Below are 13,591 nucleotides of genomic sequence, written 5' to 3'. Positions count from 1 at the left end.
AGGTCCCCCGAGACAATGGGTGCTAGACCACGAGGAGAGGGGCCCACAGCCCCGCATGACAGCCAAATCTATCAGTGGTGTGATCACGGGCTTGGATATCATTGGACCGAGAACCACAGACGTAAGATTTCAAGGGGAGCTGGATATATCCTGGAATTAATGGAGTAACGTTAATCTCCCCAGGAGACTCTCTCTCTCTCACTTATAACTAGAAAACTAAAGTGCAATCAAGACAAGCAAGGCCGCCATTCAAGTTGAGAGGATGCAGGCATGCGCTGGAGAGGGGACAATATGGGCTCTGTTTCATCAGGGTTGAGCTGCACTCATTGATCTCATGGTGTCCTGGGGCTTTGGGGTCAAAAGTCACCAGTGTGTGTAATATGTTCCTGTCTTAGCTCGAGCTGCCATAACAAAATACCATAGACTGAGTGGCTTAAACAACAGAAACTTATTTGCTTACAGTTCTGCAGACTGGAAGTCCAAGATCATGGTTTGGCCAATTCAGTCTCTGGTTTTCTTATGGGCCTGCAAATGGCTGCTTTCCTACTATACCCTCACATGGCTTTTCCTCAATCCATGTGCACAGGGGGAAGAGAGAAAGCGTGCAACCTCTCTGCTATCTCTTCTTATAAAAATGCTCATTTTATCAGACCTATGACTGCATGTAACCTCAATGACTTCTTTAGAAGCCCCATCTCCAAATATAGCCACACTGGGGTTTAGAGCTTCAACCATGCATTTCCCCCCTTCTCTCCCACCCCCAATTCATGTCCTTCTCACATGCAAAATATATTGATTCCATCCCAATGGCCCCAAAGATCTTAACTCATTCCAGTATCAACTCTAAATTGAAAATCAAAAGCCTCATTTAAATAAATATCCTCTATATCATGTATAAATGAGACTCAAGGCCCAATTCATACTGAGGCGAAATTCCTCTCCAGCTGTGAATGTGTGAAACCAAGCAAGTTATGCGCCTCCAAAATACCAAGGTGGATCTGGCACAGGAAAAACCCCACCACTTGAAAAGGGAGGAATGGGAAAAGAGAAAGGGGTGAAGGCTGCCAAACCAGAGACCTTGCAGTGTCCATCCCATCATCAGATCTTCACACTTGAGAATAACCCTCTTTGGTTCAACGCTGTGTCCTAGGGGCCCACTGGGGTGACAGTGTCATTCTTCCCTCTTCTTGAAGGATAATAAATGTTCCTTCATGCCGGACCCACTTTCTCCGTTTCCTTTAGTCCCAGCTGACGGTGTTTCTATAGGCATAATTCCTCTTTATTCCTGGCTTCTACAGAAATGGCTGATTTAATCCCTCGTTCATATCCATACTAATCTCATTATCAAATTATTCCCTAGCCACGCCCTTGGTGCTCCCTTCAGTTCATGCTTCATCATTTTTTTGCAGTCCAGATAGGATGAGAATCTTCCAAATGGTTTGAATTCCTTTTTGCCTAGCAATTCTTTCTTCAAGTCCTCTCTCTCCTCTAGCATTTTACTAGATGCAATAATAAGGACCCAAGTTGCATCTTCAATATTTTGCTTGGACTAGCTCCTCAGCCAAATAGCCAAATGTCATCACTCATAAGTTCTACCTGCCCCGAAACACTAGGACAGGAACACAGTGCAGCCAAGTTCTTTGCCACTTCGTAACAAGGATCCCCTTTTTGTCACTGTCCAGTAACGTGTTCCTCATTTCCACCTATGATTTTTGGCGGGAACACATTCAGCCCACAAGGGTTCCTTTTCAACACGACAATGCTACAATCACACGCAATCATAAATGTCCCCTGTTTGAAAAGCAAGCCAAGAATCGTCTCTCCTAAAGCACATGTGAATAGTAACCAGACCTTTGACAAAAAGGTCCATGGCCAACACCAGTTTATAAGATACTCTTCGTCTCAGTGAATGAAGTATGCTTTGAAACCCCATTAAAACCCGCTAGCTGCATTAGATGCAATGGAGCTTCGGCAAAATGACTATCTTCCCGAATGTGTTACTGTGAACAGACACCTTTCCCAGAGGGCTGGGAGGAGAGTTCTATCTGCCTGTGTGCTTTCAGTCTCTCTCCTTGCTGACGACTACCAGCTATTGCTTTTCACTGATGTTCATGTGCCTCTTTATAGAGCTTTCCCCCACTTGAAAGATGTTTCTTCTGTATTTTTTGAGGGCTAGAAAGCAAAAATTAAATCTGTGAGAACTATATGCAAAGGAAGAACGAGCCGACTGTGAGAATGAGGGCCTGAGATAGCTGCGGGAGTCTGCTGTATCGTAGACGGCAGTGTTCCCCCACCTCGGGCAGTCCTCTTGCCTTAAATCTGGGCTGGGGCTCTGACTTGTTTTAACAAGAGAATTCAGGGCACGTGGTACTGGGCCAGGGCCAGGCCTAAGCCTTAACGGGCCTGGGAGCGTCTGCTTTTGTGTTCTTGGGAGCTCTGAGAAGTGTAGCTACCCTAGTAAGAAACTACTCCCAAAGAGGAGGCCCTCTGGGGAGTGCAGGAACTGCAGAAAATGTGGGAAGAGAGAGAAGCCCAGCCCCAGGTGACTCTCCAAATGACGACGACAATCACACAGGGACCACTGGCTGGACCAGCAAAAGAACCTTCTGGCTGAGTCCTGCCCACAGAAAATAATAAAATGTTGTTCTACACTACTAAGTCTGAGGGTGGTTTTATACAGCAAGAGATAAAGGTGGTCTTCTTTGGGACAAGTGACGTATAGAAAGTTAAAAAGGTTTGACCAGACAAAGGCTCAAACCTAGTGCTATGGTTATAACACAGGCCCAGGCTTTGTTTGCTAACTGACTGAATAAAAGAACCAATGGGCAAAGGAATGGCTGCAGAGCTCGAGCCAGCATCTCTGCCCATTCTCTCATTCCCTCCTTTCCAGCCCTGAAGCTATGAGTTCAACGAAGTAGGATAACGTATAGAAAACAGTACCCAGTCTGACACACGGAAGCACTCAAAAATGCTTATGAGTTCCTTTGCATTCTTAAAGCAGTGACGGGAACACAAACCCATGTATTCAGAGGCACTATGGTGACACAGTTAAGATCATTCTGGAACCAGACAGCCTGGGCTCAAATCCTGGCTCCCACAATCACAAACTGTGGGACACGCCACTGAATTCGCTTGTGCCTCAGTTTCCTCATCTGAGAATGAGGATAAGAGCGCCGACCTCCCAGGGCTGTTAGGATTAAATGATTGTATGTTAAGAGCTTAGAAGGCGACTGGCACATGGCAGGGACCATGTAACTGGTAAGGTTTTCATTTGTTGTACATCTCGGATCCAGTTGGCAGTGAATTACACTAGCTCTTATGTGCCGATATTCACTGCAGTTACCTGTAAAGATTTCGGAACTGGGAAATTATAATTAGGATAATTAAATGTCATTTTTAGTCTCTTTTTTCATCTGGATTTCTCCCCAAATACAGTCAGATCTTACTAGTCTTCGGTGAAATCCTGGAAAAGGGAGCAACTCATGGTGAGAACAGGGCCAAGAAAAGTGACCAGTGAGATATGTGTGGAGAATTACAAACCAAACGCGCTGAGACCCCAGGATACCACAGGGAGCACCGGGGGCAAGGGGTGTGACCCACAGGAAGGGGGTGGTTCCCTGCAGCTCTGCACAGGTCCACCTGCCCCCACGCCTGACAGGGCAGGAGAAGTTAATGAGATCCAACATCTGAAAAGCCCTTTGTCATCCCGAAGGCACTGAGCAAAGGTTAGGAAGTCTCTTAATCTACTTATGGATCTCACTTTGTACAACAATACATAACCTTTTCCATTTCTGAACGTTTTCAAATTAAGCCATGCCTCCATTCCTGACAACGAGGGGGCACGGCAAGGACCTTTTATGAGTGTTAACAAGAAGCAGATTTTCTGTAAGAAACTAAAGAACAGGGATTCTTTTGACAACTCTCAAAAATAGCTCAGTCGATGCACTAAAATCATCTTTGAAAAACAAACAAAAAAAGAACCCACGATCACGCTGCAGCTCAGCCCAAAAAGTTGCTGCCACAGAGAATGCTTTCCATAAAGGGAGAGTGGGCAGCCTGTGATGCCATGTCTTCCCGTCGAGTCTGAGAAGACCTGCTATTCTGACCCCACGACTCACTCTTTTGTCTGTTTCTACACTTCACAAAAGGGCTCAAAAGCTATATTTCTGGCCTAGTGACTCTTCCCGCCACCGCTGGTTTTGGACCAGATTTAGCGCAAGGCTCGGCAGGTGACGGAGCACACACATTGCCAGCAGGGAGAGATGCCAGGCCAGCCCCAGCTCCTGCACACTGGCTATCACAGGGCGGCTGGCCCTGCCTGAAGGCTCTATTTGTGAATAAAGGTGTCTCTCCCTCCCCAGCCATTTTTTCACCCCATAACCAGGGTTTCCGCGTGACAAAGGGGGCCTTACTGAAGGGAGGGAGATTGGGAAGCAGAGTGCCCTGGAGAGGAGCCGAAAGGAAGATACTAGGACCACCTAGATATGCTCTCCTCCAGGGCTGCTGGAAAGGTGGCACCCTTGGGTCTCCCTGGGTTAGTGGCTTCAGGGTCAGCAAGTAAAGACCGGGCAGTTGTCAGTCATAGTGAGGACCACCATGAGAGGCTGGCGGCCAGCCTGCGGGCCACACAGCACTGCCTCTCCTGCTCAGGTCTACCCCTGGCCGGCAGGGCTATGGGTAAGGTAGCAGGTACCTGTGGCTGTTCTGTCTGTCCCCTCCTTGTGCCCACCCCGATCCAGTCTTAGAGGAAGGAGTCATGGGGGAGCCTTGGAGAGGATGTCAGCCCCATCACCCCACTGCCTAAGGTAAGAAGATGCCCTTCCTTCCCTTTCTTACCTCCGAAGGTGGGACTCACCTACTTGGGATGAGGCCAAAACACAAAACCACTGCGGACCTCACTCATGGCCAGTGTCCTGGCTACTTACCTCTCCAGAGTCCCAAATATCACTCATCTCTACTGGGACCAGAGCCGGGAGCCTGATTTTTCTCCACCCTCTCACCCTTCAGCAAAACCTGTCCAGTCCTGAGACAGACTGCTTCCCACTGGGCTTTGTGGCTGCTACTGCCTGGCCTTCCCTCATTCTCCTGTGTTCCCATGACCCACGCTCATGCATGTGTCAGCAACAGTCCGCTGCACAGCGGAGCGCTGGTCTCCCTCCGAGGGACCGTGAGCCCCAGGAGTTCCGGAACCGAGCTCTGAAGCCACCAACCCTGTGTCTTGGGGCCCCTCCTGGGCTCTACACAGAGCAGACAAGTCTGCCCGTCATTCTCCAAGGTAAAACACAGGGAAGGCAAGCTGTCTGAGACGACTACACAGCTTTGCCTTACTTGCCTTCTCAGCCCCATAGGCTTCTGCAGAGGGGCTGCACAGAGCAGGAGAATCAGACACTGCTTCCCTCCAAGGATAGGCCAGAGCGGCAGCCGCCCTGAATGCTAAACCACCCAGCCCGCGGTGGTACAAGCGGAGCCCAAGGAGCGAAAGCGGGTGCGTGCCAACAGTGCGCTGGTTTGGCAGTGAGACCGACTGCAAACCGGGTTGGGCCACCTTCCTGGGCCCCAGCCAGGAATATGACAAAGCCCATTGTTCTGATACGCACTACGGTGCCCTTGCCAATCATCTCGGCTGCTTTACCAGCCAAGAAATCACATCAGTGACGGCTAAGAGCTTACCAGGTGCCAAGCAGGTTACACACATCGGCAGGTATTGCCTGAAGAGGCCAGAGAGCCTCACGTGAGGGCGAAGTCAGGCATCCCAGGTGATTTGCTCACCTGGTGACCATGTGAGTGCCAACCGTGTGCCATGCTCCAGGCCAGGCACTGAGAATGCAATTGGACACAGCCCCTTTTCCCAGGGAGTTCACTGTTTGTGGAAGAAAACAGACAGAAAAATAGGCCAGTAAACACGAAGTGGGAGATGCCTTACCGAGGGCATTATCTCAGGTCCTGCTGCAGGACATCTGGGTGAATCCGAAACGAGGCCAGCCATATTATTTTATACAATTACTTAAATCCCCGAAACCCCCATATCCTCATTTGTAATACAGGGATTGATAATACCTGAATCCAAGGGTTCTGTAAAGACTAAGCCTGACAATCTGTACACAGTGCTCACCTCGGGACGAATAAAAATAAAATGAACTAAGTAAATGATGATGATCTCTCTTCTGGTGAACCACAGAAGAATTAGATTTTATGCATAGATTTAAAGCATGACATCTCAATGTATTTCTGACTTTTTCTCATGCTTACATCTTCAAACCTCAACCCTTACAAGTTTGGTATCTCTAACCTGCACTTGATTCCTCGTCGGAGGGTCACTAGGGTGACCGTGTAATTTTCTGCCCAACCCAAGGCACCTCTGAGGGTGGGGGGTAAAAAGGAACGATTAATAATTCCATTATTAATAATTCCATTAAACCAGATGTACCATTTTGAGCAATTGGAACTCCTGATCACGTGGCCCATCATTCATAGGCCGATTTCAGGGGCAAGGTCAGCAGCCATCACTATGTATCATTTCTTCATCACTATTGGGAGCTGCCAATAACTTTGAGAGGAGGTCCAACTCACCTCCAACCTGGATGAGAGCTAGCATCTGCCCCGCCCCAACCGGAAGTCAGGAAAGTCATGTACATGAACACCCCATACCACACACACACACACACACACACACACACACACACACACACACACACAGCTCTTCTCGAAATCTGAAGAAGAGTCCGACCCTTGTCCTGGCACTTGGCACCCGTCATCACCCTTCACTTGCTGAAGACCAGCTGACTTCTAGCAAGACCTGAGTCGTCCCTCCCGCCTCCTCAACGTTCCCCCTTACCTCAGGTGTCCCAAGCTGTAGAACCGGGACTCGCCATCAGTGGAGCGCACCACCTGCAGCGTGAACATGGGCTGCAGCTGTCTGAGCTCCAGCAGGACGATGGCCAGGTAATGGATGAAGAGGAGGGCGTCCACGAGGGAGACTGCGTATTGCACAATGCCCTGGTAATTTCGGTCCCGAGAGTCCAAAATGCGGACCCCGTAAAAAAGCCAATAGGAAACCACAAACAGAAAGATGAGGACCAACAACAGGGCACGAAACACAAACACCCGCGGCACATCAGCCCTCTGCTTGCGGAAAAAGAGGGCCCAGGTCCCGATGAGCAGGATGAGGAGTTTGAATGCCACGGAAATGAAGAGTCCCTCACAGATGGTGCCACAAGGCTCCAGCTCCTCCCACCACAGGATGGGGGGTAGCAGGATGAAGGCGATGGGGGTGAGGAACACTAGAAGTCCGAGCACCGCGGCGATGGTGAGCCCCAGGTAGCGCTTGCAGTCCAGCCCCACACTGTCCTCCATGTCCTTGCTGATCCTGGCAATGTCCTCCTGAGATAAACTGTGCTCCGAGGTGCCCGTGATGGCCGTGGTGGTCTCTCCCCAGTTGTCATCCTGACGGGGAGAAAACAATGAGGATGCAGAGTCACGCACAGCGGGTCCTTTGTACAAGCCGCAAAGCGAGCACGCGGAGACACAGTGGACTCGGAGGGCCCACCCCACCGAAGCAACTCACACATTGGGCTTCCTGGAAAATGGAAGCTTAACTGGTGAAGTGTAGGAATTTTTAACGTTCACAATGTCCATTGACATTTTTCAAAACGTATCCTCTATTTACCTTTTCAAGCAGAGAAAAGATAATTTAACCTTCCTGTTTGTGTGTGGGGGTGATTTATTACTATGACACTGATTCCCAACCACTGTGTTAGAAATCCGAGAGGCCTGGAGGAGCCGGGGCTATTTGCCCTGCAATAAACAATCCCATTGTTTGTTAGACTATAATAAATGAGAGCTCACCTATGGCCAAGGAAGAAAACCCTCTGCGTTTTCTTCTCAATTCAAGGCTGGGTTATAAAAGCATACAAAGCCCAACTTCTGGAAGTGCTCTCCAGTAGCTCTGAAGAGCCAAGGGCATAGTAAGGGAACTTACATTGCTACATGCAAATCAAAGCTTACCTGCAGCTAGGACACATTGTTTTTAAACCTCCACTATGTTTTTAAGGTCCATTTAATAAATACCAATGTCAAGCACTCCTTGACAGCGTTTCTTAGCGAACAAGCTAAGCACATGTAAGCATCTATGGCCAGGACAGCTCAAACATTCCTCCCAAAACACACGTTCTCATGACAAACTAACCATCAAGGGCATGGAAATGTAGTATAATGTGTCTTTCACTTTCTTGCTTTCACTTTCTTGCGTTCTCTCTCTTTTTAAACTTTGAGATACTTTCTAGTTGGAGCAATTAGTCTCTTCATTTAACAAGATCCAGTTGTCAGGATTTTAAACCATTTTGCTATTTCACTGGCAACTCAGACTGCATTCCAAAGCAACAACAGAGCAAGGAGGCCACGGAAAGTCACACGGGGTCCAAAGGTTTTGCCTCAGAGATTTGTGTATATGATACAATTTGAAAAACAACAACAAAACAAAACAGTCAGATGGAGAGGCAAATTGGATGAAATTAATGTGTAAGACCCCAACTTAAAAAACTCTAGTTGAACAGCTGAATCAGCAAGATGCAGATCTCATAACTGAACAATAACCTCAAATCTAGTGATGAGAAAAATTATGATTATGAAATGTATATGCGAAGTGGCAAGGAGCAGCGGTGGCGGCGACAGTCTTGACCTATGAAGAAATAGTTCTTCAACTTGGAAAGTTACCAGCATCACATACCACGAGAGAAATGACTATTTAAGACAATAGTTAGAAGTAACCGAGACTCGCAACCATTGCGGGTGGAAGTACAAAATGGTACAATCATGCTTGAAAACTGGTCTGGCACTTTCATACCAATTTAACTATATACTTAACTCTATGGCCCAGCAATTTCACGCCCAGGTTTTTATCCAACATAAATGAAAACACATGGCCACAAAAAGACTTGTACAAGAATGTTCTTAACAGCTTTATGCATAACAGCCAAAAACAGTGCAACCCAAATTTCTGTCCATCAGGAGAACGGATAACAAATTGTGGTATATTCATAGAGTAGAATACTACTCAGTAAAAATGGAAAGGAATGAATTGTGGAAACACACCAAAACATGGATATATCTCAAGATCATTGTGCTGAGTGAAAAAAAGTCCAAAACAAAAGAATATGATTTCAATTACGTTAAATTCTAAAACAGGCAAAACTAATCTACAGTGATAGAACTCAAAACAGGGCTTGCCTTGCAGAGGTGGGGGTGGGGACAGCAACTGACTGCGAAGAATATGAGAGAATTTTATAGAGTAATAGAAACGCAGTATGTATGTATTGATTATATGGTTTTATTTGGCTGTTCAAACTTATCAGACTCCACACATTAGATCTGTTTATTTCTCCGGGTAGGAATTTACTTCAATTTTTCTAAAAGGGAAAAAAATCATCATCGGGGGACAAAATAGCCACAAATTCAAAGACGGACGACTTGCTCCCTAAAATAACTTGCTCTGTAACACTCTTAGTGAAGGCAAATACTGGATTCCATGTTTTGGATTGGGCTCAATATTCAGTTGATAATCAATGCTGAACTAATTACCGCTAGTATCTTGTAGTCATTTTGTTGGTCACAGCAGCACTCTGATTTAGCTACTCACTTTTTTCACTTTGTTCTGAGGAATTCCAAATGCAGTCCATCTATCTGCTTATAAATGCAAATCTGTGTGTGTACACACAGATATATGCTTATCCACAGTCCTATATCTTTACAGCTGTGTGTGTATACATCGGTTTATTAGGGGCCAAGGCTGGTCATGGATATATTTCAAGAGCTGTGGAGAATACGCAAACATGTTTCTGAGTATAGCTCAGATGTTTATTTAAATCAGATGGGACCCAGAGAGATGAACCCACATACTATTTGTGTTTTTTTTTAATTAATAAATTGCCAATACAGTTGACCCTTGAACAACGTGGGGGTTAGGTGTGCTCGCCGCTGGCACCGTCAAACATCTGCGTATAACCTTTGACTCCTCCAAAATTTACCGACTAATAGCCTACTATTGACCAGAAGCCTTACCAACAACAGTCAATTAACACACATTTTGTACGTTACACGTAGTACATACTGTTTTCTTATCATAAAGTAAGCTAGAGAAAATGTTATTTTAAAAAAAAAAACCCTAAGGAAAATACACGTGTAGTACTGTGCTTATTTACTGAAAAAAAAAAAAAAAAAAAAAGAAAAAAATCCACATATAAGTGGACCCGCACAGTTCAAATCCGTGGTGTTCAAGGTCCACTGTATTCAAAAATTTGGGTGATTTCACATAAAATCCTAGTTTCCAGCTTTTCTCAAAACATTGCAAGACCCAAGAACACCGAAGTCCTAAGCAATAAGAAGTGTCTGGAGCTGAGGAGTTGCTGTCCCCTTGACAGGAGAAACGCACTCTTTGTGCACAGACCCATCACTCCACGCCACGGCCCTGACACAGAGGTGTCTCACACACCGCTATTCATCCCCAAGCCTGCCTGACACATTTGTGCCCCGTCTTTGTGACCCGGGGTCTATTTCCCTCATCTGTGTTTTCCTATCAGGCATCTACCAGGCAGCCCCTGATTCACCCGGTCTGGGCTGTCCTGACCACCCTGCTCTTCTTTCTTCCCCACACGACTCAGGGTTTCAGGAGGGAGTGTTCTTCCCTTTCTCATCCGGTTCCACTTTGAAAACGCGTCTCCAGAGACGGCAGCCTGTAACTTTTCTGTCCTCTGCCCGGTCATCAGTCTTGCTGGCTTGTTTTTAACACCATTCAAAGCAGGCCTACCACTCACACGTCAGAAGAATCCCCAAACGAGCCAATGGCAGGACAGGCTGTCCTTAGACCAACAAGAAACCACGGGACATAGATAAACTAATTAACATGCTGGAAAAATAAAGATAAAAACCCAGGAGAACCTACTGCAACAAGACTTAGGAAAACATTTACCGAAAGGGGTCTCGATCAAGTGGCAGTGTACTTACAGCCTGCCTTTGGTCCTTACCTGAACTTCCTCTGTCTGAGCAGAATCATTGGCCAACAGGGCCTCTCCAGTGGGAGCTTGAATGGTGACAGATTTTTCTGACCCTCTGCCATCTTTATTCCGGGATGATTTGTGTCTCTCTCTATTTCTTTCCCTGGAGGGAAAAAAACAAAAACAAAAGATAATCAGCTGGCATATTTATGCCATGTTAATGAATTCTCATCAAAATATACTGTAAGTTTCATTTTGAATTCAGGAAAATTACACACACACACACACACACACACACACACACACACACGGTGCCAATACCCACCCATTGCACCCCCCTGCAAGGAGTACGATGATTTTCACTCCCTACTTAGCATTTTCTTTCCACCATTCCAGGACCCAAAACAAAGACGGTCTCTCCTCCTCTATCAACAGTGATCATTATTTTTTCAAAGCCTAAAATTGTGAATTTTAGAATTTCTGTAGGTAAGGCACATCTTTATTGTATAATTAGTGCCCGGGTTTGATGATAATTTGCCCAAACATATTTCCTAGTACTTTTTTTAAATTGGGACAACACTGCCAAATATTTAAACCTTGGTCTATCCAAAAAAAAAGGAAAAAAAGGAATGAATCTGGGACACATTGTCACCCTATGCCTTTGGACAAAAAGGAAGGAAATTCTAAACCAGCACAGAGAATCTTTCACTTCTCATTCCCACAAACCCAAACTAAAAGTCATTCCCAAAGCTTCTAGCTGTACTCAAAGACACCCACACAAACAAACAAAAGCTAGGACAAATGACACCAAGAGGTATGTGTGTGTGTGTGCCTGTGTGTGTGCGGGCACGCGTGTGTTTTCAAGCCTCCAGAGGAAAGCAGGCTGCTACATCCTTTGACTCCAAATGAATTTCCTGGGTGGTCTTCCAGGGTGACTGTGAAAGCACCCTGCTGTGAGTCAAACGAGAAATTACAAAGGAAATCAATCACCGTGCAAACCTCAGAGGTCATAACCTGGGCATTAACACCTCTGGGAACTGGCACTCCCACCCCCAACTGTGAACCGTCAACTCAACCAAAGGAGCCCCTCAGGGGCCAGCCATAAGTTCCCTCAACCTCCTGTCCCACCGGCTGGATGTCCTTCCTGCAACCACTAGCCCTCCTTCTCAAGTCTCCCAGGCAGGACAGAGCACTGCACACAGACGGTGGGGATGAACAGTCAGATCTCAGCTCTGCCCCAACGAGATGTGTGGCCTTGCACAAGTTATTCAACCTCTGAAAACTTCCGTTTCCTGATGTGTGAAATGGGGAATAATGATAATACCACAGAGATAGTACACGTAGAGAGAGCTCAGTACCGGGCTGTGCCCAATACGAGGTGCGATCAAACAATACTGTGAATGTTTAAATTTAAAAAACAAGTTATTACAGTAGAAGACGCATTGCCACTAATCCCCCTCAAAACACTCCCCCTCACATCAAACACACTTATCCCATCATCTTGCCACGTTCTGAAGCAGTTCTGGAAGTCCTCTTTCGTGAGTGTCTTTAGTTGCGCTGTCGTGGCTGCCTGGACGTCCTGAATCAATTCAAAACGTTTACCTTTCGTGGTCATTTTGACTTTGCGGAAGAGCCAGAAGTTGCACGGTGCCAGAGCTGGCAAGTAAGGTGGATGAGGACAAACTGTAATTTTTTCTTTGACAGAAATTGCCATATCAGAAGCAACGTATGTGTGACAGAGACTCACAAAATATGGTGAATGCTGCTGCCAAGTGCCATCCCACAGAAAGGTAGGAATCTTCAATATAGGAAGTGGCGCTTCGAACCTTAGTAACAGTGTGTGACAAGTTTCAACTTATTCGGTGCGGTCAGTTGGGTGTGACCTACGGTTGAGAAACGGTGTGTTTTCAAGTGTGCTGTAAATCATCCTCCATCATGACAACGCTCCATGTCACACATGGCTTCTGGTATATGGCAATTTCTGTCAAATAAAAACATTACGGTGTGTCCTCATCCACCTTATTCACCAGATCTGGCACCGTGCAACTTCTGGCTCTTCTCCAAAGTCAATATGATTCAGGACATCGAGCACCCATGACAGCGCCACTAAAGACACTCATGAAAGGACTTCCAGAACTGCTTCAGAAGGTGGCGCGAACAATGAGATAAGTGTGTTCAAAGTGAATAGGAAGAATAGGAGTATTTTAAGGGAAATTAATGGCAACGTGTCTTTTACTGAAACAATTTTTTTTTTTAATTTACGCATTCATCGTATTTTGTTTTATCACATCTTGTACATAGCAGCGATTATTATTGCTATTATTATGAGCAGGGCAAGGAATGCAGAGTGTGTGCATCTTGCAGAAAGAGATATACCAGTTCAAGGAACTATCAACACACAATCAAATGCGCTTCCCCTCCATAACACATGTCCTATTAACGCACTACTTAGCTAACAAAACCACAGGCAGATTTCCTGTGGTCAAACTCCTACCTTATCAACAAGTCCCTAGGGTAAGCACTGGCTTATCGAAGAGCAGAGATGCTTTCAGTGACAGCATCTCTAATCTCTTTGTAACTTATCATTACAATCTACTGTAAAT

General features: G+C 46.1%; 1 protein-coding gene across 1 annotated transcript in view; it reads right to left on the bottom strand.

Annotated features, from left to right (window-relative positions):
• VANGL1 (VANGL planar cell polarity protein 1) overlaps positions 1 to 13,591 on the bottom strand; it is a 49,358-nt gene that overhangs the window by 20,536 nt on the left and 15,231 nt on the right. Inside the window, exons 3-4 of the mRNA XM_074318608.1 lie at positions 11,019 to 11,151; positions 6,836 to 7,443 (exon numbers count right to left, since the gene is read on the bottom strand). Of these exons, the coding sequence (XP_074174709.1) occupies positions 6,836 to 7,443; positions 11,019 to 11,151 (741 nt within the window). The remainder of the gene's footprint in view (positions 1 to 6,835; positions 7,444 to 11,018; positions 11,152 to 13,591) is intronic.

This window comes from Rhinolophus sinicus, linkage group LG14 (assembly GCF_036562045.2).
Source record: "Rhinolophus sinicus isolate RSC01 linkage group LG14, ASM3656204v1, whole genome shotgun sequence".
Lineage (NCBI taxonomy): Eukaryota > Metazoa > Chordata > Mammalia > Chiroptera > Rhinolophidae > Rhinolophus > Rhinolophus sinicus.
Note: the sequence above shows the minus strand (reverse complement) of the source record. Positions and strands in the feature narration are given on the sequence as shown.